Source organism: Amblyraja radiata, chromosome 23, assembly GCF_010909765.2.
Source record: "Amblyraja radiata isolate CabotCenter1 chromosome 23, sAmbRad1.1.pri, whole genome shotgun sequence".
NCBI lineage: Eukaryota > Metazoa > Chordata > Chondrichthyes > Rajiformes > Rajidae > Amblyraja > Amblyraja radiata.
The window spans coordinates 11314553-11341355 of record NC_045978.1 but is presented as its reverse complement, the minus strand read 5'-3'; the positions used below and the strand labels follow the sequence as shown (position 1 = coordinate 11341355).

Sequence of the window (26803 nt, the reverse complement as noted above, 5' to 3'; positions counted from 1 at the left end):
TCCTTTTTAAAAATGTATTCTAATTTCTCTGTGTCGGATTATTACTATGCCTGACAATGAAGCATCTGTATTTCTGAATAAGAAACCCACAAAAAAAAAGTATTTGGCATTTATCAGTGGCGACGTAATGGATTCCGGAGTTACAAGTTTGCAGGAAACCCCTTAGTTCAGTGTCGGGATGGATGCCAGGGTGGTCAAGGCAACGGACTAAACAGGAGGAAACACAGAGGGAATCCCGTTATTTTACTGGAGCGAAACTATAAACACTCTGATCCTTGGGAAGGAAGTGGCGTTTTCCCTCTGTAGTGAGTAAGATCTGGGACAGAAGAAAAAATCAGTGCAGTGCATTGAAAGCTCGGGATTGGGCTGCACTGTCGGACTGCTTCTGCCCTGCGCTTCAGTTATTCCACATAAACTGGACAAGTCTTTGCCCGCAGCCGAAAGCTCAGCCTTACACTGACTGATGTTAACCGACCTGCCTGCAAATGTTCAGAGAAGCTGGATGCAGAGTGGTGCCCTATCACATAATGAGGTCTATGAATCACGGTATGGCTCTTTTCTCAAACAAACTTTTTCCTTCAACTCTAAACTTTTTTTTTTCCTTAAACTCTAAACTTTTTTTTTTCTTTAATCTCTAAAGTTGTTAACAATCTTCCAAGTATTTGAATTGCAGAAACCTGGTAATGGTACTGATGGGGAAATTACAGGGTCGTCGTAATGTGACATAACCTTGCTGTGCATGGGAATATTTATTTTGACTGGGGCGGTGAATTAGCCTTGAATGTGCTATTTTCTGTGCAAATTAGAAAAACAAAATATATCATTATTTTTTTTTGTTTTAGAAACTTATTCGCTAGCAAAGTATATAAACTGTAACGGAAGCGTTAGTAATTGTCGATTTAATTATGCATCTGGACATTCTTGGAAGCATCTATTCCAGATGTGCCGCTGTCCTCGAGCAGCGCTGACGCGAGGCTGGTTTCTGCAGACGCCTCGGCTCCTCTCAAATGGGACGCCGTGAAATGTACAAAACGCATGCAATTAGTGAACGAAATACAATTGCATGGCACCAATCCTAAGGTCTGGATGCCCGTCCGAAATAGCCTCCTCCGGACATCTGCGGTTTATATTCACTGGTGGGTCAGATTGTACGTCCCCTTGTATATTCTGTACAGCTTTTTCCCCCCTCTTTACTGGGGATATTCATTTGCAACGTAATTTATTTTAGGACTGATATAACGGGGTGAAATCGCAGGGCTCCGTCTCCTACTCGATTCTCACCGCTCCAACTTTTTTTTGTTAAGCGTGGCTGCAACGTGGTGGGAGGTGGTTGTCACAACTTCCATCCCGACCAATCCGAAATCCTGTGGCTTCCCCACACACACACTCTGGCTTTTCCCCAGTCTCTTTCTCACACTCTCTCTCTCCCACCCCCTCGCCCACGCGTCCCGTCTCAAGACCACCCCCCCCCCCCCCCCCCCCCCCCACCCACCCACCCCGGCCCCTCTCTCTCTGTGATTCGCACGCTCTATTTCGCATTCTCTCACACTTCAGACTCAGGGCCATTCTCACACAGCCTCTGTCCCTCCAATTCTCTGACTCACGCACACAGCCCCATTCTCCTTTACTCCGTCAGCTTGCAAAAAAACAGAACATCATTGCTAAAATGCCCGCCCCTCCCCTCTCCCACCACCCTCCCAACATCCTGGATCACTATTGATTAACCCATTGAGTTCTGCTGCCGAACCTGCCTTCTGACTAAAAGCAGCTGCTGCACCCGCTGAGTTTCTCCAGCATTTTTGTGTACCTAAAGATTTCAAAATGTCCTTGGAGCCTTTTTAAATTTGCCCGCCCCTCCACCCCCACCCCCACCACCCAACCGTAGAATTACATTATTTTTGCCGCAAATTACATATGATATATGAGTTTGATGGATTGATTCTACTTCCGTTTCAGTCTGAAGTGGGAGGAGATGACATGTAAGAGATAAACACAGAATGCTGGAGTAACTCAGCGGGTCAGGCAGCTGTCTGAAGAAGGGTCTCAATCTGAAACGTTACCCATTTATTCCCTCCAGAGATGCTGCCTGTCCCGCTGAGTTACTCCAGCATTTTGTGTCAATCTTCGGAGTAAACCAGCATCTGCAGTTCCTTCCTACACAAGGTACACACAATTGCTGGGGAAACTCAGCGGGTGCAGCAGCATCTATGGAGCGAAGGAAATAGGCGACGTTTCGGGCCGAAACCCTTCTGTCTGTCTGAAGAAGGGGTTCGGCCCGAAACGTCGCCTATTTCCTTCGCTCCATAGATGCTGCTGCACCCGCTGAGTTTCCCCAGCAATTGTGTGTACCTTCGATATTCCAGCATCTGCAGTTCCCTTTTGAACACGAGTTCCTTCCTACACATGTGTGAGTGCGGCTTTGCAACGTCAAGCAGCCTTGCAGCAGGTTTTGATCAGTGGTTCTGCAGAGAGCATTCCACATGTATTAACCTATTTGTACTGACAAGACACGTGGTGGATGAGAGTGCAGGTGGACCAGGTGTGACGTGAGTGCATGAACACTGGGTTGTGAATTCATTATTTTGAGTTATTTAAACAGGTTTGTGTCGAGACAGGAATCCAGTGCAGTGATAAAAGTGAGAACAATATTCTGCACTCTGTATCTTCCCCTTTGCTCTGTCTTTGATCAGTCTGAAGAAGGGTCCTAACCCAAAACGTCTTCACATTTGTCCAGAGATGCTGCCTGACCCGCTGAGTTTTAGTTTTAGTCTAGTTTTGTTTAGAGATACAGCACGGAAACAGGCCCTTCAGTCCACCGAGTCCGTGCCGACCAGCGATTCCCACACACTAACACTACCCTACATACACTAGGGACAATTTACAATTTTACGAAAGCCAATTAACCTCCAAACCTGTATGTCTTTGGATAATAGAGACTAGGTGCAGGAATAGGCCATTCGGCCCCTCGAGCCAGCACCACCATTAAATGTGACCATGGCTGATCATCCACAATCCAATGGAGTGGAGAGGAAACCGGAGCACCTGGAGAAAACCCTTGTGGTCACAGGGGGAGCATACAAACTCTGTACAGATGTGGTCTGGATCGATCCCGGGTCCCTGGCGCTGTAAGGTAGCAACTCTACCGCTGCGCCACCCTGCTGAGTTACTCTTGCATTTTGTATATTTTTCCTGTTCCATCTATTATACTTAAGTTTGACGATTGTATTGATGTATGGATTTTATCTGATCTGTTTGGATAGCATGCAAAACAAAACGTTTCACTGTAACCCAGAGCACAAGACCATAATAAAACCCAAACCTTTCGGTTCTGCTTGTTATTTCTTCGCCATTTTGCCACCTGATAACATTGGATCCTTGTTCTACGCAGATGTGACTTAAGGCCAGCTTTACTAAAGCAGCAATGGTGATGGATGTGATCTGACAACTTTATTCTGATGCACCCACACATATTTGTGTGGGCAGATGTCTCATCCAGTTGGATAGATGTTAAAATTGCAGCAAAGGGTGGGGATTTTTGGAACAGACACCCACAAACCAGTTTGCGCTGCATGTCCACATGGCTCCAGATAATCATTGGAACTGATAACCTCCATAGATTTAACCCTTTCTTGGCCCCTGTGGCATCAGGATAAATCTGGATCTCCCTCTGACCTCTACACACAGAATGAGCTTAATTTAATTAAATCTCATAAGACTGATGATGGGTGTGGGTTTTGAATTAAATAAAATCCACAGCAGCTCTGGAAATGAGGAGGCTGTTTGTATTCTGATGTAAATCATTGAGAGGGGTCACTGAACATTACAACATCCCTCATTGACATAAATCTGGCAAATCTGAATCTATTATATAACCATATAAGATTTCTGACAATTATCCGAGTTCAAGAATACGAAGTTGTTCAGCTCATCATAGCTTAGGGTAGCATGATGGTGCAGCGGTAGGGTTACTGCCTTACAGCGCCAGTGACCCAGGTTCAACCCTGACCATGGGTGCTGGTGGTACAGAGTTTGTACATTCTCCCCGTGACCTCAGGCAGCTCCTCTTTCCTCCCACACTCCAAAGACGTATAGGTTTGTAGGCTAATGGACTTTAAAATTGTAAATTGCCCCTAGTGTGTGTAGGATAGAGTTAAGGGGCTGTCCCACTTGGGCGACCTAATCCGTGAGTTCTGGCAAGTTTGCCCTCGACTCATACTCGCAACATGGTCGACACGAGGTCTTTATAACTCTCCTTCATGCTCGAGAGTAGTCCCCGTGTACTTGAGGCCTCAGCTAGGTTGCGGTGTATTTTTCAACATGTTGAAAAATGCCATGTGAGTAAAAAAAGGTCGCCATGGAAAAAATCGATACTTTTTTTACTCAATAGGATTAGTCGTGGTAGGTCGGCATGTTAGTCGTAGCTAATCGAGGGTAGTCGAAGGTAGTTGTAGATAGTCTTCATTATAGTCGAAGGGAGGTCGAAGGAGATCGAAGGAGGTCGGCTTCACTCTCCACTATTCGGTGTCCAATTTTCCCGAAGTTAGTCGTAGCTAGTCGAAGCTAGTCTTCAACATAGTCGAAGAAGGTCTTCAACATGACATTTTTTCAAACTCTCCTAAACTCTTCTAAACTTGCCAAATAGGTTGCCCAAGTGGGACAGCCCCTTTAGTGTGCATGTACCCGATTAGCCGAAGGGGCCTGTTTCTGTGCTGTATCTCTGAACTACACTAAAATACTCATTCACAAACATGCTGTTTATAATTACTGTTGTTTCGGCTTTCACTGACTTTGGCGAAGTGCATTTTAAATCGTACCAAATCGTCAATTCATAAATTTAATCCACTTTCCTCAGTTCCTATGCTTCCGTCTTCATCTTTGTTTACTAGTTAGAAGATGTTTTGTATATATTGCAATGTATTTTTCAGGAGTATGGTTTAAAATATCAATGGGTATAATACGATGCTTACGACAGGTCATATGGATCTTTGTCCAAATTCGCAACTGAGACTCCGGATGTTTACAGAGTTTAGAAGATATCAAAAATCCCATAGGATGTGCAACATCCATAATTCATGCATAAATAAACTTTATGGTCTTTTCAAACAAATTACCACAAAGTATACCAGTTAAGTCACATGTTCTGCCTTCTGTAATTATTACGTTTATCAGTGGATTGCAATGAAGCGAAATGTCAAAAGGTTGTGGCCTATTTGTGAGTGGGATATCCCTGAGTAAACATTTGATTTTATGCACCATTAGCTGCTGGAGTGAACATTCCACTTAAAAAAAAAAATGTTTCAAACATGAAAGGGTCATTTTTGATTATGCCAAAGAGGATATCTTCTGTGTTTTATTTTAAGATGTAGTTTTGAACAAATAAGGACCAGAGAACAGACCATAGAAAAGTAAGGAGGAGCTGAATGAAAATCAATAGAATTCAAACAATAAATATCAAACTTCAACAGTCTCCTCTTTCCAATCCCTAAAATATACGTCCTTAAAGCTAGCTGCAAACTTTAAAGCGCCCCATTCCCTAAAGCATTCAAAATTGCAGATAAAATACCTTCTGAAGGGTGAAGTCAAAGAATAATAGCTTGGACTTTATCTGTGCATGTCAGCGAATGCAACATCTAACAGCTTACATCCACTTAAAAATCCCTCTGTAGGGAAGTACTTTGCAGTGAGGTTTGCGGTCAAAAGCACTTCACATTTTCAATAATAGGAGGGATATGAAGGAAACATTTAGACATATTAGGTTAAAGTTATATAAAATTATCATTTTGGCTCTTCTTCGCTGAATGTTGCCACATTGCCAAAATATAACCTTGCGTCATCTATGCATGTGTTTCATTAAAGGCATTGTAAATTAAGTTAGACTTTTTAAAATCCTTATGTAGTTTGCAGCATTCTAATGTATTCATTTCAAGAAGTATATATATTTTTTACAATATTTGTATTCATATTAAAATATCGAATCACCAAACCTTACAGAGGATCAAATCATTGGCACTTCTGTGAAAAATAAGAGAATTCACTTTCTATCTGAAATACAAAAAGAAAATCTGTATGTATGTACTGTATGTACTGTATGTACTCCGAAACTCGGATTATTACTCATGAACTTCCTACTTGGGCAGATCACTAATAACTGAAACTATTTACTTTGCAGAACCACATCTGTTTCATTATTATATATGTCTGGGATCATCATTAGATGTCTGGGATCAAATGTGCACTGCAAAGAGATGATTTTGGTGATATTATCATGTAAGAATATAATGGGGCAGAAATTGTACTGAGTCATGTTATGTGCATCAGTTCACTGAATTTAGTTCCGTTGTAATGGATAGAAGTGAATGTAAGGATAAATTTCAAACCTTTGTTCCTACAACCCTTAACTGACATTTTAACAATTCATTTAATTCGATCAGATAATCCCAACATCATCAACTATGAACTTTCCAATCTGGACAATTTACAAACTGTGTTATAATTTCCCATATCAGCAGTGCAAATGACACAACTCGCTGTGGTGCCAGTTTGATGCTCTGCTGGGCAATCTTCCAAAGGAAAGCAACATTTAATTTGTAGATGCGCAGAATTCTTGCTAAAGTTCCCATCTGGTAATTATTGATTAAAAAGCTGAAGAACCCTCAGAGATGTTTTAAGAAATGCAAATTTACCTCTGAGGTATTTTTGTTATAGATATCATCAATTATACAAAACATTCATCTATCAATCTTCCTGATAGTGTATTTTTAAAGATGACTAGACCAAGGGCAGACCCGTTGGGTCTGCTCCCCCAACGCAGCCGTTCCCTACCCGTAGCCCCCACGGGAGATGTGGTCCTCCAACTCAAGCGGCTCAGGAATCAGCAGTGCGGCTGTTTTTAAATGGCGTCTTTGAGGCGAGATGAGGGCGCCAGCAGCCGTTATGGTCGCTGGCCAGCAGGAGGCGACAAAATGAGTGTGGGGGGGGGGGGGGGGGGAGAAGGTTTGAATGAAAAATGTGGACATAAACATAACGAAATCTAATGTGGAGTGGATAGTTGGAATGGAAAGTGAAATGTCTACCGAAATGGCTGCTTCTATGGGTGAGAAGCCAGTTTATTTTTGAAATATTGGGGGGGGGGGGGGAGGGGGGGGGGTGAGAAGGATTTGATTAAAAACATGTACTTAAACACGACAAAATATAATGAGGAACGGATACTTAGAAAGAAAAGCGAAATCTCTACCGAAATGGAAAAGATCTCGGAGATTGAGCGTCTGGATTCGGCGTGGCAATGAATCAAAGGAAGAAATGCAGCCGCAGCCGTACATGTAAATGGATCCATTCCGATTGGACATCTGCGAGCATCGGCCATTCCGATTGGACATCTGCGAGTATTGGGCATTGTGACATCACACGATGGAACGAATCAAAAGGCAGAAAGGCAGCCGGACGGCAGCCAGACGGCAGGCGGCAGGCACAGAGTTTTAATAGTATACTAGATGTAACCTCCTTTTGATTCACTTTCAGGTAGAAAACAATTGTATTTGTGCCTTTCGACATTATTTAATTAATTCGGTATATCTTCACTACAGTATTATAGCAGAAATAATGACAACGTATTTCTGAAAGCAGAGAACAACTAGTTCTCAAATTTTATTCTGTAAAGAAAATGAAAACTTTTTAAATTGTTCAATATACAAGCAAAGTGAGGGTGTTGAGTCATATGTTGTAGAATTAGCTTTTCATTCCAGTTGTCTGAAGTTGACCAGTGACTCCTCTTCATGTGAATGATACATTATAGTCATATGTGGCATGTCACAGTGAAATTCTTTGTTTTGCATACCATACGCAAAGTATGCAAAGAGTCTCCAGGTTAAGAATCTGTACTTATAACTACTTGGGCTTGTAAATGGTTCCAAAACCTGGCGACTGATAACGTTACAAAGTGTACAATGTCCCAATGGTTCCCAAAGCTCTCGACGACCCCCCACACCGGGTCCCTCTGTGTTCTCTCGGCAGCACGTCCTCTTGTGGGAAGGTAAGCAGGGTTATTTTGGACCTGAGGTTGTTTGAGAAAACATACCTAATGATAGAAGGTCAAGGGCAAACACAAAAAAGGAAGGATATGTCACCCATTGCGTCTGCAGAACATCCTTCACAATGATATTATTTTGTAATAGTTTTCTGCATTTTGCTTCCACTCTTCCCAAGTTAGGATGTGGCTTCATGACTCTTCCCTGAACTGCGTCCAGAGTATGAATGTTTCTCTTGTATCCTGGTGACCACAAACGGTCAAACGAATGGTCTGAATGATGCATTAAACAATGTGAGCTTGATTTTTTTCTGATTCATACTCTACTGATTTGGCAGAGTAGTTAACATTTTACTTGCTATGAAATGACTGTTCCATGGTGCATATACATGTTCAACACCAGCAGTTTGCTCTTTTGACTCCGTAGTTCATTTTAAGTTAATCGTCTGAAGCCAACTCAGTCATTTTATTAATCCATGCAACAATAGAGTGTTTTCCATGAATGAAAAAGTTATTTAGACCACTAATGAATAGTTACAGATAGCTTAAAAAAACCCATTGCTTTATAGATAAAATGGCCATGGGTGTATGTGTTACAGTATTATATATTGATAGTCTGCCTGGTTTTGTTCAATAAATCCCAGCACAAGCCTTACACGCATTCAGGGTTCCTAAGTCTTGATCGTTTCTAGGTTGTCTTGAGTGTCCCTAAACTTGGGTAAGTACTGTAAGCCTAAATGGATTTGTTCAATGGTTAATTAGTTCAATGGTGCTTTATTGCCACATGTACCGAGGTACAGTGAAATTTTTTTTGCACACAGTTCAGTAAAAGCATTACCATACGCAAGCACAATCTTAGATTAAGTAAAAGTGTATAGGACTAGTATACTGAGGCAGTATACAAGAGTCGCCAGGTTTTGGTGCCATTTTCAAGTCCCAGTTGTTGTAGGTGTAGAGTTCCTAACCTAGCCATAAAGGCCCGTTGTCCTGGCGATATTGTAAGGTCGGCCTGGCCAAGCGACGCCGTTGGTGTCCTCACTTTTGGTGACTTAAAAATTGTTGATAGATTCTTTATTTGGCAGACTGAGTTACTGACTAAAGGGCCTGTCTCACTTGGGTGACCTAGTCCGCGAGTTCTGGCGAGTTTTCCCTCAACTCATACTCGCAGCATGGTCGACACGAGGTCGTAGGAGGTCTTTGTAACTCTCCTTCATGCTCGAGAGTGGTCTCCGCGTACTTGAGGCCTCAGCTAGGTTGCTGCGTTTTTTTCAATATGTTAAAAAATGCCCGCGAGTAAAAAAAGGTCGCCATGGAAAAAATCGATACTTTTTTTACTCGTAGGTTTAATCCTGGTAGGTCGTAGTAAGTCGGCATGTTAGTCGTAGGTAATCAAGGGTAATCGAAGGTAGTTGAGGGTAGTCGTAGATAGTCTTCATCATAGTCGAAGGGAGGTCGAAGGAGATCGAAGGAGGTCGTCTTCACTCTCCACTATTCGGTGTCCAATTTTCCCGAAGTTAGTCGTAGCTAGTCGAAGCTTGTCTACAACATAGTCGAAGGAGGTCGAAGGAGGTCTTCTACATAGTTGAAAGAGGTCTTGAACATGTCATTTTTTCAAACTCTTCTAAACTCGCCAATTAGGTCGCCCAAGTGGGACAGCCCCTAAAGACACTCCATAAGACTTCAATTTAAAGATTCAAAGTGAATGAAAGGCATATCCGTTGTGGCAGTTTATAAAACAATGGCATCCATAATTCACTGTTGATTGATACTAAGTTACATCAAGGAAGGCCACAAAGACAGTTTGCTTTGGGCAATGGAATGGCACACTGGTCCGATGAGTACGTTTATTGTACAAGTTTAGTGAGCATAAGATGTAATAGAGGAGTGCAGAGAGGAAAGAGGATTTTGAGGTTACCAGCTTTTTGTTTAAGGCCATTTTTATGCCTCACTTTTAAAAATGTCATTGCTTTGCTTAGGGACGTACATAAAACTGATTGCAACAGTTGTGAGATCTCACATTGTGAGATTTGGCAATAAAACACGGCACATTAAACAATACTTTTTCAATTTTGTGTTTAGCATGCAATATAAAATCACACATTAAGTGAAGAGTTATTATAATGTTACTGACCCAGATGTACAAATATTTTGATAGTAAGGTCAATGACCGTGCAGAAAAATCACTTTTGCCAAATAATTAAATGATGCTGAAAAATATGGTTTAAAATTAAGGATTAACTGATCATTTTTGTACTTTGAGATCATTATCGTGGCAATGTTTTATATTTTTCAAATTAGAAACATTAAATTATCATGGTCTTGGCCTTGTGATACTGAGTAGGTATGTTTTTAAATCTGAATAGATCTTAAAAATATATATACATTTCATTGTCCTCAAGCAGGATATTGAATGAGTTATAAATAATGACAGCGAATTCAAAGGATATATTATTTGCAGGTGCGCCTTAATAAATTGAATTTATTGAATCTTCATTGAATGATTATGCATTGAATGTTGATCATTTTTGCAGTTACTTTTAAATATTGTGTATTGTGCAAATTATGTACAAGCCTTGTTTGAAACCATGTAGGTCAGACAATGGGAATGCTGACAATGGGAATGCTGACAATGGGAATGCTGACAATGGGAATGCTGACAATGGAATGCAAACAAGATGGTGAATGGCAAACCGAGAAATCGTTTGTTAAAGAATTGGTTATTGGAAAATGTAGTTGCACATAAGGCCCAAGAAGTCAACAGCATTGATATTACATAGTGAAGGCATACATTTCATGTGTTCGTCTGGATCATGCAATGCGATTTAGTGTTGGAGAGAGGCCTGGAGTAATTGAGGAAGGTTGGGGAGGATCAGGGCTTGAGGTTCAAGTGATATAATCAAAGAGCTGCCCTAAATGCAGCAACTCTTTGCATACTTAGTTTAGTTTAGTTTAGAGATACAGCATGGAAACAGGCCCTTCGGTCCACCGAGTCTGCACCGACCAGCGACCCACACACACTAACTTTATCCTCCACACACTAGGGACAATTTACATTTATACCAAGCCAATTAACCTACAAACCTGTATGTCTTTGGAGTAGGGAGGGGGGAAACTTAGAGATCTCGGATCTTGGAGAAAACCGCCACAGGTGACGGGGAGAATGTAGAAATTCCGTACAGACAAGCACCCGCAGTGAGGATCAAACCCGGGTCTCTGGCACTGTAAGGCAGTAGCTCTACTGTTATGGCACTGGGCCACTTTAACTTGTGTATTGTACACAAAACAAATAATTTCTCTGTACCGAGGTACATCTGACAATAAATTATCATTCATACATTCAAGAATCAGAGTAGAGTTTTCAGTCAGAGGGTGGTGAAACCGTGTAATTCATTGCCACAGACGGCTGTGGAGGCCGAATCAACAGATATTTTTAAGGCGGAGATTGACCGATTCCTGATTAGTGCGGGTGTCAAGGGTTATGGGGAGAAGACAGGATAATGGGGTTGAGAGGGAACGATAGATCAGCCATGATTGAATGGTGGAGTCGACTTGATGCGCTAATTCCGCTCCTAGAAATTATGAACTTAAAAGTTTGGTAGGTGATCCAGGGCTGAGGTTGGCTGTTGAGAATCAGTAGAATGGTTCAGTCTCTGGAGTCCGAGGCAGAATTGAGGTGAGGCTTTTCTGGGACTTTGTAGGGGTTTCAGAGTGAGGCATGATCTTGGCTGGCAAGTGGGACGTCTGATCAAGGATCGGGCCTGTACATGGATAGCTATGTCAAGACAAGGGTCAGGCCAAAAGATTAGCATGAGGTGGGAGCTGAGTTGGATGTTGACTAGGACTAAGGGAGATTGCTGAGTGAAGAGGATGTGGGTGGCCTGAGTGGGAATTGTTTGATGGTTTGTAAGTATGTTAAATAAAAACTGACTGAAGAAGAAGTACAAACCTGTACCAACTCCCTACCTTGGCACCTGCTCAGGAAGGTACTACTTAAGTAACAAAGGCCCATTTCTGCATGGGTGGCCTCTGAGCTGCATACCTCTGACCCAAAATTGCGGAGATGCCATCCAGGATGCATTCCATCTGTATTGTGTCGGGTGAACAGATAAATTAGAATAGGTGGGTGTCAGTAACCAGATCTAGACTGCAGCTTCAGAATTTCCATAAAGCTCACTGCATTGTCTACTCTACGCCCATAATGCAGAAGGAATCTCAAAGGCTGTTTCAATTACTGAGCAAATGAATTATTCACAAAGTAAAAATCATAGTCCTTTTGGAGTTCACAATAAGTGCACAGTTTTTCTTTGTGAATGATTTTTCATTGAAATTGAATCACACTGTGTGCAGATACGTGGCGTTTCATTGCTGCTATTAATGGTATCTGGACTTTGAGCAGTTACATGCATAGACGTTTCCTCTAATCCATTTATCCATCCATTCTTTTTAATTCACGTACTCACCTCCACTGAAGCAGAGGCAGGTGCCCAGTGGCAGTTCCCAGGAGACCAAGGGCAGAATTCTAAGAAGCAGAAGCCTTTGTAGAGAAGATTCAGAGAAGGATGGATGGTTTAAACCTGCAGAAGGAAGGAGAGAACCTTCCCCTCCCATCATTCAGAAGCCAGTGCTGCTGTGATCATGTGATAGGAGTAGAATTAGGCCATTCGGCTCATCAAGTCTACTCCACCATTCAATCATGGCTGATCTATCTCTCCCTCCTAACCACATAGTGTCTGGTCTCTGCCTCCTCTTGCAAGCCAGACAAGATTCCCATGGCCATAAAAATGCCCTTTTCCCAGATTTACTCTTATAAGGGATCCAATTATGTGGAGTGGCACGATAGGTTATCAGGGAGTTTCCTGAATAAACATTGTTGTATGATACCGGAGTCTCTGAATGGGTTTGAAAAGTCCTCACATCTCCAAAAGCAAGTAGGCATTGAGAGTATGAGGACATCTTTAAACAGTGTCTTATTAAAGAACCTGCTCCTCCTATTCAGTGAGTAGCAGTTATAGACAAATGAATTTGCAGCAAGAACAAGCCCCTTGATCCCTCCATACTGCTTCACCATTTATAAGATTAAGTTTGATCAGATTTTAATCTCAATTCCACATTCCTGTCCAATCTTTAAAACCTCTCAACATCTTGCCTATTAGGTATCTTTATACTTCTGCCTTAAAAAATATTGAAAATATGTTTCCGCTGTCCTGAAAGGAAGTGAGTTCCAAAGGCTCATGCCTCACTGAGACCAAAGGTTATGCCTCGCCCCTGCCTCAAGCAGTCCAGCAGAGCGGTCGGAGATAGATAGTAGCTTGGGATCGCTCGCTAGTTGTTGATATGATGGTTCAGATACCAGACAACAGCTGAGAAGAAACTGCCCCTGAATCTGGAGGTGTGCTTTTTCACACATCTGTACCTCTTGCCTGATGGGAGTTCATCTTTATGCCCCTGTCCCACTTAGGAAACCTGAACATAAACCTCTGGAGACTTTGCACCCCACCCAAGGTTTCCGTGCGGTTCCCGAAGGTTTTTGTCAGTCTCCCTACCTGCTTCCACTACCTGCAACCTCTGGCAACCACCTGCAACCTACGGCAACCGCACGGAAACCTTGGGTGGGGCGCAAAGTCTCCAGAGGTTTCCGTTCAGGTTAGCTAAGTGGGACAGGGGCATTACACGGCTCCCATTTTCCTCTTGCCTCCCATCAAGCACGTCCCCTGCAGTTCACCTGCCACCCATTTGCAGAAGGGGGCAATTTACAGCAGCCATTTAGCCATTCAATTAGCACACCTTTGACATATGGAAGTAACCAGAGTACCCAGGAGAAACCCACGCTGTGACTCCACAGAGACATCACCCAAAATTCAGGTTTGAAACTGGGTCTCTGGAGTTGTGAGGCAGCAATGTTAAACACTGTGCCGCACTGCCACAAGATGGTGCTTGTATTTAATATGCTAAATCAATATAAAATGAACATCGAAGTTGCATGAATATCAAATTGCCACAGGAGCAGCTCCTTACTGTGTGCTTCTCTAGACAATTCTTGCAATAGATAGAATTCGATGTTAACTCAAAAATCATCTTGACCACCTTGGAGATTCTTTCCATGGACCATAATCATTTCTTTAATTTTTCTTATTGTGATTCAATAAATGTAACCTAAAAGTGAATGATTTTTACCAAAATGTCTTTGATGAAAAATTCAATTGCTGTTTGCTTTCAGTGTGATGTAACTCCACCACCTCCAGTTTAAATTCCATTTGGAATATTTTGGAGGACCAAGAAACCAAGAACCAAGAAACCCATTTATTCCTGAAGTAAAACAATAATGAGCCCATCATATGGCGACTCTTCAGAAATGTGACTGGACTCTCCCTGATATGAGTAGGAAGGGTCTCGACCCGAAACATCACCCATTCCTTCTCTCCAGAATTTCTGCCTGTCCCGCAGAGTTACTCCAGCATTTTGTGTCTAATATCTTCCTGATATGTCTCCCTTGGTACAATCTATGTATTAGGAATGCACAGCATAATGCCATTTTCTGTAAAACGCTATGTTTGGAGCATTGCAGGGGAGCTTAAAATACGTCATCCTGGGAGTGTCCCATGGATGAGTCTATTGGGGACAACCGGGTTTTAATACAGCAGCACTAGACGAGAATGGCTATCAGGGAAGGTCATACCTTTTACAACAGCTCCCATCTCTCATCCAACTCCTGGCCCCACGGTCACTGAGTGTAAGGCCCCAAATTGCCTCATCGTCCATAGTAATATTTCCAATCCCTTATTTTTCTTATTTCTTACCCTACTATTCTGCTTGGTTTTGTCCATCTCCCAATCAACCCTGAAGTCTATTCCCTCAGACAACTCCCCCAACCCCCTTCCTAAAATGGTGCACTACGATGGTCGTCCCAACACTCCAGCCACAGAACAGGCCGGATCGGGCTTGTTGCCGCCAATCCCCAAAATCGGGCTTTGGAAAAGAGCATGGCTGCAGCACAAGCTTGGCGTTGGAAGTGTTCAAAAGTTTGGGCACGAAGGATGTTTGCAGCAAAGGGATGATAACTGAAATGTCCGTAGGTTCCAAAGGGCTGTTGCTCAGGTCGGAATAGCTTTCTACTTTCTTACAAAGATCTCAAATGTTAACACAGACGTTGAACCGAAGTTCAGTGCCTAAGATAAATATCTCTGCGAATGACACCTCTTACTATCATTGTATCTGCTTGCATTAAACAAATTGCCTTCAACATATATGTACAGCAAACAGGAAGAACTCTTAACAGGAACTGCCTATGGTATATTTAGATAAAGCTAAAAGACCACAGCAGTTACTGAAGAGCAAGTCATTTTATTGCAGCTTGACCTATTTCAGCGATACCTGCATTATTCTGCCCATGTACTGTGTGCTCCTTTCTCAACGTTAAAACAACTTGCAAGTTCATGTGTGGAAACATGTTGGTACGGTGTTTATTTTAAATTTGAGTCTCTCATTGGGAGGCGTGTTCCACTAACACTGAAAGAGTTGGGTGTCTTGTGTGCAAAGGATACACCCATTTCCTGCACACTATAGCTGTAACAGGAAGCAGCTATTATTGAACTTGCCAATTTGATAGTGGTGTCATTGAGCAACCCAGGGACAGACGTGCAACTGGAATTTGCCAAACACGCTGGAGCTTTTGTTGTTTTGGGAATCAGAACCAGTTAGGTCTTCACTAACTGGTGGTACATTGGCAATAAAGTCTGATGTTTTGAAAATACATTTCTTTTTTTGTAGGTGTGGGGGAAAAGTGCAGTACAAGTCAGGTACTTTTGTTTTGTGAAATCTCCCTGTAACAACTTAAGTGGTAACAGTCTAGCAGGTGGTGACAAATGAGCTTCATTTATAGTCACCCAGACCCAGAGGTTGACTCTGAGGAATTTGATTTTTCGGCACTTTTCGACAGTAGCCACGATGAAGACTTCACCACAAAAGGTTTGTAAGCAATATTTACCTTGTGTTGTAAAAAAAAAATTATCTTTAAAGAATTATATTTTCTGTTTCAATGTTTATCATAAAGAGACAAAATAGTTAAATTCTCTTGTATCTGTCCTACTTGTTTGAGTCGCGATTTTGTAAAATCATTTGTCATCTTACAAAACATTTGCAGTGGCCTCTAATTATTCTTACAGGTAGCAAGGGATATTGATTAGAAATGTTTTATTTATTTAGCACTAAATGTCATCTGACTCAGCATCCTTATTGATCTAAAGATATACAGTGCTTCAGTGATCACAACTTTTCTAATTTAACCTACCAGTTCCTCCATTGTAGCTGAATGCCATATTTAGTAAAAGTGGTGCTTGAATGTGGATGTGGGGCAGAGCCTGACATTGTACTATGGCAAACTCTGACTAAGTTATGAGGCAAGAGTCATTTTGGTATTTGCTGTCTTTAGTGCAGTTCCCCACTGGTGGTTGCAGGTTCGACAGCCAGAGATTGGTTTCTCTGGTGGTTAGCAACATTGGTTTCCTTTTTGGGGAAGAGATCTGTTAAATTCACATGGGTCGTAGAAGAATGCATGCAATATGGACTCTAGACTTGTCACTTCCCTGTGCAAATGCATAACATTAAATGTCATTAATTTAACAGTTTTAATTTTTAAGTGTGACCGTATGGATGCAATGGACATTAAAGACTACATAACCATTTTCTGCTCTGCAATTTATAATCTTTGCAGTAAGTAGTCTTCAAGGTAGATAATGCTGTGTGCTCTGTATACTGTAACTGCTGTCTTTACTCTGTCACACAAACAGAATAGTTTTGCGTAGTAGATATGTGCCAACTTTCAGTATAAATCACCAAGCAAAGGGGATATTACTGAGCTGTGACTGAAAACATTTGCTTGTAACCGAAGCTTAAATTATATGTCAATGCTTCCGTTTTTATAATAGAGCATTGAAACATGAAGTCCCACAATAAATTTAAAGAATGGGTTTCCATTCAAAAATGGCTTCTGACTATATCGTCTATTAAAAACAGGTTTCCAGTTTGGAGGTTACTGTGCTAATTTTTACTGTACATTTAAAAAAAATTATTTATGGCCATACTTAACTATTCAACACAATCTAGCACTAATGCTTATTATCAAAATATTTGCCAAAGATCTGTTGGAAATGATTGTAAACTGGAGGAGAGAAAACGGATTCTCATTTGGTCATATGGAATCACCGTAAGAAAGAGGCACTAGATACATTTTGTCATTAGACAAGGTGTTCTACTCCTTCACTATCCTTTGTATCTTTCTGAGATGTGTTCTCATTGAATGCAGTCCAGAAGACTACTTGGGGGATGAATCTTAATGTGCAAGGCTGGCAATGAGCACATATAGGATAATTGAGTCTTGAACCAATTGAACCAGTCCTTTCCATTGATAGTTCCAACATGCCCTTCGGCTCACCAAGTCCATGCCGATTATTGATCACGTGTTCATACTCATTCTATGTTATCCCACTTTTGCATCCACTTCATACACACTAGGGACAATTTACAGAAGCCAATTAACCAACAAACCTGTATGTTATTGGAGTGTGAGAGGAACACCTGGAGAAAACCCATGTGGTCACAGGGAGGACGAGCTAGGAGGTATATGGAACGAAATGCCAGAGGAAGTGGAAGAGGCAAATACAACTGCAATGTTCAAAAGGCATTTTAGACTGGTACTTGGATAGGAAAGGTTTAGAGGAATATGAGTGAACCCAGGCAAATGGGACCAGCATAGATGTGCATCTTGTTTGGGATGGAAAAAATGGGTTGAGGGGCTTGTTTCAGTCCTCATAAGTTCATAGGTTCTAGAAGCATAATTAGGCCATTCAGTCCATCAAGTCTACTCCTGCATTCAATCTATCGTTCCATCTCAATCCCATTCACCTGCCTTCGCCCCATAACCCCTGACACCCTTACTAATCCTTTCAATCTCCTTAAAATATCCATTGACTTGTCCTCCACAGCTTGTTGGTACATATAACATCAAGTTGGAAAGCAGTGTCTATTGATTTCCGGGGATTTGCTTTGAATCTCTGATTCTGGTGACATCTTATTCAGGATGGACTTTTGTAGTTCCTACATTTTTAGGCCAGATTAATTCATCAGCAGGTGCAAATTTACATGACCCCGTTGGGTGATATATTGTTTGTGTAGGCATTGACAAATGCAGGCATGAGTGCTTGAACACTAATATGGCAGCCCCTTATTGGACTATAGGGAACTGACTTCATCAGTCATGTGGATATGTACCTGCCTAGTTCTCATCATCATCCATATCATTATGTAGTGAGTAGCTCAGGCTTGACAATATCAGGGTTGACACAAAATGTCGGAGTAACTCAGCAGGACCGGCAGAATCTCTGGAGAGAAGGAATGGGTGACAGTTTGGGTCGAGGCCCTTCTTCAAACTGAGAGTCAGGAGAGAGGGAGTGTACAGATATGGAAGGGTAAGGTGCGAAAATGAAAATTTAAAGCAGACAATGAGAAGGAGATGCAGAATGGTTCATTGTCAGCTGAGGTGAAGGTGAAAAGGAGGCATACAATCAGTAAAATCAATATCAGGATGTTGTGGTCCTTGTGAGTTGGTCCATGTGAATATCAGAATCAAGTCACTAATGCAGACTCTGTCCTATGCTGACGATATGTCTGCAACTGCTACATTGATGTGCATCATTTGGAAGGCAGTTTTGGTCTACATTGTGAAAAAGGTTACCTCTCGGGTTCCTATTAAATCTTTTCCCCCCTCACAAACCTATGTCTTCCAGTTCTCAATTCCTCTATTCTGGGAAAGAGACTCTGTGCATCTACCCGATCTATTCCTTTCATGATTTTGTACATCTCTGTAAGATCACCCCTTATTCTGCTGCGCTCCTAGGAATAAAGTCCGAGTCTGCTCAACCTCTGGCAGGGTGGTGAATCTGTGGAATCCTTTGCCACAGAAGGCTGTGGAGGCAAAGTCAGGTGATATATTGAAGGCAGAGATAGATAGATTCTTGATTATTACCAGTGTCAGAGGTTGTGGGGAGAAGGCAGGAGGATGGGGTTAGGAGGGAGAGATAGATCAGCCATGATTGAATGGCGGAGTAGACTTGATGGGCTGAATAGCCTAATCTCTCTCTCTCTATAGTTCAGGCCCTCGAGTCCTGGCAACATCCGCGTAAATCTTCTCTGCACCCTCTCCAGGGTGACAACAACAAATGCCAACTCTTGAAGCATACAGTCAGTAACAGTGTAATTCGATGCCATAAACGAGAAAGTGTGTAGTGAAAAATGGGCATGTTATCAGTACATTCCAGAATGGACAATGGTGAATTACACACCACATTTCACAGCCATTTCCAGGAGGGCTTTGAATTCCCCCATTCAACCTCAACAACATAATTCAGTACATCAGAAAATATGATGCAGAGAAGCAATGAAGATTAATCATACAAAACATTATAAATTGGGTGGGGGGGGGGGTGTTAAAATGAACGAACAATGTACATTTTCATGATTATATTCCATATACTTTAATATTTTTGAATCAGTTTTCTAATAAAGTGAACGTTGAGAAGTTCTAAAGAAAAGAACCAAAGAGAAGCTTTTTGGAAACTTTAAAAGAAGTTCAAGATTTTTTTACATTAACTCTGAAGTTTAGTTAGCTAAGATTTTGTCAATGCATATGATTGCTATGTTGTCATTAAAGTTAATTTGATTAATCAGTTACCAGTGGAGATCAGAAAAATATTTAGTATCTCCTCCCCTTCGTAAATTTTCTTTTAGCCCCATTTATTATTTTAATCTGAACTAGTTATAGGTTGTATTGTTATCTTATTTTTGTTACTGGCTTGATGGGCTGAGTGGACATCTAATCTTATGTAGTGAGTAGCTCAGGCTTGACAATATCAGGATAGACACAAAATGCTGGAGTAACTCAGCGGGACAGGCAGCACCTCAGGAGAGAAGGAATGGGTGATGTTTCAAGTCGCGACCCTTCTTCAGACTGAGTCTACAGAAATGGAGGGGTAAAGTGTGAAAATGAAAGATCAAAGCCGGTGGTGATAAGGGAATGTAGATAGATACAAAATGCAGGAGTTACTCAGCGGGACAAGTAGCATCTCTGGATAGAAGGAATGGGTGACGTTTCGAGTCGAGAAGAAGGGTCTCGGCCCGAAACGTCTCCCATTCCTTCTATCCAGATATGCTGCCTGTCCCGCTGAGTTACTCCAGCATTTTGTGTCTATCTTCCGTGTAACCCAGCATCTGCAGTTCCTTCCTACACATGAAGAAATGTAGAATGGTTCTTTGTTAGCTGAGGGGAAGGTGACAAGGAGGCATACAATAAGTACAATTAATCGGTCAAATCAATATCTGAATGTTATTTGAAAAGCAGCAAAATATGGTGACCAACATCTTGAGGCCATTTACATTGTCAGAAGCTTGCACGATAATAACCTGGTGTTCCTTTCTTTCAGAGGCAGAACATGTTGCTGCTTCTCACAAGGGCATTGTTCCTCCTCCTGGGATCGGTTTCCCAACTATGGATGTCTCCCAATATGGATCTCATTCATGTAGCTCAATGGCATCCACAATGCTGGCTGGAGAGCGCATGGGTGAATATGGCCAAGTGGACAACCGAGAGTTCAAGTACTACCTGGAAGCTGCAAAGCCACATGCCTCATCTGGTGTAGAAAGCCCAAGAATTGAGATCACACCATCGCCCGGACTGTTCCACATAGCTCCACATGCAGCCAGCTGCGGAGAACAAGCATATCATTCTCCAACTGCAGGCCCTAGAGTTACTTTACCGGTGCCAGGTTCTGAGAACATTCAATACAGGGACCCAAACAGTCCAGCTAGTAGTGCCTCCTCAACAAGTTGGCAATCGTTAGTGTCTCATGAGTCAAGTTGCTCCCATTATGGCATCTCACCTCAGACCTCACCCATAACATCTCCATGTGTCTCACCAAAAAATGGCTCGGAGGAATATCAAGGTCATGGCGTTCACCATTCTCCAAGGACATCTCCTGTAACCTCACCCTCAACTCACATTGAAAACTGGCAGAGCACAAGGTCACCGTCCCCAACCCCCCGACCTTCATCAAGGTCATCATCACCATGCGGAAAGAGAAGATACTCCTGCGATCGCTCCAGAACTCCTTCTCCACAGACGTCACCAAGGGTCATTTCAAGAGACGAGTCCAGCTTGCACCAGTTTCCCAATTCTGCAAGTCTTGCAGATGCGATGAGCACACTCACCACTGACTCCAACAATGACTTGGGTGAAATGGTCCCATCCAAGGCTCGCATCATGGACCTCACCCCACCATCCTCGCTCAAAGCTGACATGTGTAAAGGAGAAAAACCTGCTGGCTTCACCACGCTTAATTACACTGAGTTTTCAGTGCCCTGTCAGGATTTGAAGAATGATCTTTATGGCACTGACCCATTTTTTCTGATGCCTCCTCATCCATTTCAATGGACAAAACCCAAACCTCCATGCGGGTGAGTTTCATTTCATTTTACATCCCAATATCAAAAACAAACAGAAAGGTTACTTCACTTGGACTTCAACTAAAGTCCACAACAACTGTGTAAGAACTCTTTAGACTTTAGAGATACAGTGTAGAAACAGGCCCTTCAGCCCACCGAATCCGTACCAACTAGCGATCACCTCGTACACTAACATTATCCTACATACTAGGGACAATTTACAATTTTACCGAAGCCATTTAACCAACAAACCTGTATGTCTTTGGACTGTGGGAGGAAACCGGAGCACCCAGAGAAAACCCACGCGGTCACAAGGAGAACGTGCAAACTCCGTTCAGACTGCACCCATAGTCAGGATCGAACCCGGGTCTCAAATTCTTTACATTGGTGACAAATTGATTAGATTGATCATTGTGACACATCATCCTGTGCAACCCTATCATGACATCACGTCAATGGTTCATTCTGCAAAGATGTGGGTCAATTTTGTTGTGCTATTCCCCGTCTTGGTATAATGGCAGTAGTACTAATCCACAGTAATGGGTGTAAGTTATATCTTTTCATTATGCTGTTTGCAGATGGTAAAATGTTAGAGTTGTGGTCATTCTGACAAAGGAACAGTTTCAAGCAGGTAAAACTGCTCTATACAACTGGGAGAATAGTGTAAAATGGCCAAAAGTGTGCTTGGAGAGCCGACACATTGCAATTCCTAACTACGACCTGTGTAGCCATTAGTTACTGAACCAAAAGATGGAAGACAATGGATTTCAACTCAGGCAGCACAGTGGCACAGTAGAGCTGCCGCCTTATAGCGCTTGCAGCGCCGGAGACCCGGGTTCGATCCCAACTAAGGGTGCTGTCTGTATGGAGTTTGCACGTTCTCCCCGTGACCCGTGTGAGTTTTCTCCGAGATCTTCGAGCCCTTCGAGCCTGCACCGCCATTCATTGTGATCATGGCTGATCATCAACAGTAAATTACCCGTGCCTGCCTTCTCACCATATCCCTTGATTCCGCTAGCCCCGAGAGCTCTATCTAACTCTATTGTATTTGAAATTGAATTGGATGACTCATTTTGAGTATCCGTGCAGATGTACCAAAGGGCTGCAATGTTTGGCTTTGTGGGCACCATAATTCTCTAGCATTCTCACTTCTGATTCAGAAGGTCATGGGTTCAAATTCTGCGTCAAAGATATGAGCATTTATTCTTGGCCTGTTGTCCAGTGAGGTACTGAGTGCTGCATTATACTCTTGCATTATACTCTTGCATTACACTCTTGCATTACACTCTTGCATTACACTCTTGCTGCATTACACTATTGTAGATGTAACGTTAATCTGCATACTTGGGTCGATGTGATAGATTGCATGATTCTACTCAAGGAAGAGGAATAGAACTCTTCAGATGCTACAACTAACATCTAACACTCAGCCAATATTTTTGTGGTGTTTGTGGACGTTTGTCACTTGCAACTTAGCTGCAGTACTTCCTATACTTCTTAGTTCAATGGTATGTTATTGTCACATACACTGAGGTACAGTGGCATTTATTTTTGTATATAGTTCAGTACAAGTATCACTATACATAGGCACTTAGATACATTTTAGATAAGCATCTCAGATACAGTATATATGTATAGCAGTAGTACATCGAGACAATATACAGAATGGCCAGATTTGGTGCCATTTTCATGTCCCAGTTGGTGTAGGTGCAGGGTTTTTGACCTGACCCGTTGTCCTGGCACATTGCAGGGTCATCCTGGCTATGCGCAGTTGTGTCTTCCATCATTAGGCCACGTCTGGTCCGTGCACTGAGCCTCTTGGATCGGCACCTGGTCCTGCCGAGCCACAGGCTTTTGCAGGGCCTCCAGCGGCCCACTCCATCATTAAGGTAGTGCACTGCCTCCCGCAGCCAGTCTGCTTACTGCCCTCCACCCGACTCCACCCTCTCAGGGCAGGCGAGCCAGGCTTTCCGAGTGGGTTCCCGGTCCGCAGTTGGTTAGCCGGACCTGCTGGTAGGTCTAGTGAACACTTGGAGTGCGGTTTTGGGAACCTGCAAAACATATTTACTCAAAAGGTTGCTGGGAACTCTGGTTTTGTTGAGCCACTGGATGCTCTTCTAATAACAAAAAAGATTAAAGAGAAGATTTCCTGAAGGGTTTGGAAGAGTAAATAAGAAGCAACGGTTTACAAATGCAGAAGAGTATCGACCACACTGAATGAGATACAATTAAAAGAAACATTTTTATTCATAGGATTGCTGAGAACTGATACATATTGTCTAAATAGCTGGAGGAAGCAGGTTCAATGGAAACGTTCAAAATATTCAAAGGGAAAAAATATTATGGAGAAAGAAATAGGAAGTGGGTCCAATTTCGGTGGTGAACATAATAGCCTCCAATCCAGCATCATTTGATGCTTCTGTGATCAGAATAAAGACAATACTTTGAAAGGACATAATTTGATCCCTGACGTGATCAAGGATGTTGCATGAATGCAAATCTAACTTTCCTGCTGCATTTGTCATCATAGAATTACAAATGTATCATTTCTGAGAGACTTCAGGATGCTCATGGAGTATTAGTAAGATTGATATTCATTAGCAAGAAAAGGAATACTGAAAGATGTTCTGCTTTACTTCCTTTACAAGAAATCCATTTAAAAGCTTGATGCCAACCTGATTATTGTCTTCATGATTCATCTAAGTCCCCAATTATTTTTTTCAGAATTAGCCATAATAATATTCTGTAATTTAATGAGCAGCTGCAGGCCATATATTCCATCCATAAAATTAATGAGAATGATGGAAGGATTTTCTCTTTGAGTAACATTGACCACGTTATGCATCTGGAATTTCCTTTTTTTTTCGTTAACTGTTTTATGCCGGCAGATAATCTTTGTTAAGTTTCAAGGTAGAAACAAAGTAGCCTGTGATAACAAGGAACTGCAGGTGCTGGTTTATGCAAAAGGACACAAAGTACTGGAGTAACTCAGTGTCTCTGGAGAACATGGATAGGTGACGTTTCGGGATTTCTTCAAACTAGTCTGTTCTGCTTGGGACAGCATTTATTCCCTGGTTCTGATTACTGAAGATGTCTGAAGTTAAAATATTTATAAAACCCAATCACTTCATTAACAATACAGAAAAATGTGAATGCAAACTAGGCATTAGATAGAGATTGTGTTATATCTTGGTTCTTTATCCTTCTTTATAATTTGATAAAATATGAAATATAGTCCCTCACCTAATGTCTTCCTGCTTCCCCTGCATTGAGCTCAACCTCGGGGTGGTAGAATATTTTGACTGAAAATGTCTATAAAACAAAAACACTTTTTGCAAGTTGCCAGTTTGAGCCCCACATCTGAGGAAGGATATGCTGGCATTGGAGAGGGTCCAGAGGAGGTTTACGAGAATGATCGCAGGAATGATTGGGTGAACATATGATGAGTGTTTGACGGCACTGGGCCTGTACTTGCTGAATGAGGGGGGACCTCATTGAAACGTACCAAATAGCGAAAGGCCCAGCTAGAGTGGATGTGGAGAGGATATTTCCACGAGTGGGAGAGTCTACAACCAGAGGCCTACCTTTCGAGGAGGAATTTCTTTAGTCAGAGCGTGGTGTATTTGTGGAATCCATTGCCGCAGATGACTGTGAAGGCCAAGTCAGTGGACAATTTTAAGGCAGAGACTGAAAGATCCGTGATTAGTATGGGTGTCGGGGGTTATGGGGAGACGACAGGAGAATGGGGTTGAGAGGGAAAGATTGAATGGCAGAATAGACTTGATGGGCAGAATGGCCTAAATCTGCTCCTATAACGTTTATGAACTTTATCTGTTTGTGAAATGTGTTCAAACAGCTTTCCAAATGCAGCCATGCTGTTCATCCTCCCCTGGATAATGAGACCATATCATGACATCTGGCCAATAAATGCAGAGCAGAATAACCTCTGTGAGAAGTGCATAACACTCTCCTTCATGGGAAAGCATCTTTATTGCAAAGTGAGGAAACAAATGTACAACCAAAAGAGGAAGTGACTTTGTCTTATTAAATCAGTACATGACTTTGGTTGAAAATTGTTTGCAGTTGAGTTGCACTGCGTTGGACTTGTGAAAAGAAATGACAGGAAACAGCCCGCTGAAAAAAAAAATTGTTTTAATGCAATGCGTGATGATAAAATGTGCACAAAATGGCAGATATTTAAACATCAAATTACTTTTCCACCACAAACGAACTGAAACAAAATGAATACAGTTCAGCAATATTCGGAAACTGTGCTTTAATCTTGTGAAAACGTGATTGGGAAACCAGATTAATGTACAAATTATAGAATATTTTTGAAATTATCTTTAAATAATATTTCAGTGAATTCAAATCAGACATTTTATTTCTTTGACATATTGCATTTAATTTTGAGATTGCATTGCCTCCTGTGTCAGAAAAAATATTGTGATAATGGTATCAAGATGAACAAGATGGGAAAAACCACAGATCACAGTTTAAAGGATGTGAAAAATGTGATTGAAAATATTGCATAGCAGAAAACTTATAATGTATTGTCTAAGGAAAAGATGAGATCAAATGAGATCAGTCCATGAATACTCAAAGAACATGGCACATCTTCACTCTTAAGCTCCAAATACACAAATGCGGCAAGGTGGCGTAGTGGTAGAGATGCTGCTTTACAGTGTCAGAGAACCAGGTTCGATCCTGACTATGAGTGCTGTCTGTCCGGAGTTTGTACCTTCTCCCTGTGACCGTGTGGGTTTGCTCAGGGTGCTCCACTTTCCTCCCACACTCCAAACAAGTACAGGTTTGCAGGTCAAATAGGCTTTGGTAAAATTGTAAATTGTCCCTGGCGTGCAGGATAGCGCTAGTGTACGGGATGATTGATGGTCGCGTGGATTTGGTGGGCCGAAGAGCCAGTTTCCGTGCTAGATCTCGAAAAGTCTAAAGTATGTGAACATGTATTTAGTTGTTGATGCTAGTAATTATAAAAAATGTTCTTTCTATTTACAGCATTCCATCTCTGCCACCTCTGGAGTGGCATCTGCCAAGTTTAACAGATCAATACGAATTGCAGATTGAAGTACAGCCTAAACCACACCACCGAGCGCACTATGAAACTGAAGGCAGCCGTGGGGCCGTTAAAGCACCAAGCGGTGGTCACCCCGTCGTCCAGGTAATGACCATTTATTGATGAAAGTCCACTTGGTACTAGGAATAGAGCTGTTTCTTCAAGCATAATCCATGCGTACATTGAATGCTTAGTCAATGAGTGTATTCAAGATA

At 42.0% G+C, this 26803-nt stretch overlaps 1 protein-coding gene across 3 annotated transcripts in view; it reads left to right on the top strand.

Annotated features, from left to right (window-relative positions):
• Nucleotides 1-233: 233 nt before the first annotated feature.
• nfatc2 (nuclear factor of activated T cells 2) overlaps nucleotides 234-26803 on the top strand; it is a 124254-nt gene continuing 97684 nt past the window's right edge. For 2 of the 3 annotated variants that reach the window (XM_033041550.1, XM_033041549.1), the window contains exons 1-3: nucleotides 15642-15988; nucleotides 20497-21526; nucleotides 26531-26693. In XM_033041550.1, coding sequence (XP_032897441.1) covers nucleotides 15886-15988; nucleotides 20497-21526; nucleotides 26531-26693 — 1296 coding nt within the window. In that variant the 5' untranslated portion in view covers nucleotides 15642-15885. Of the gene's footprint in view, nucleotides 547-15641; nucleotides 15989-20496; nucleotides 21527-26530; nucleotides 26694-26803 lie in introns of those variants that run through there. The other variant, XM_033041551.1, reaches the window with a different exon arrangement.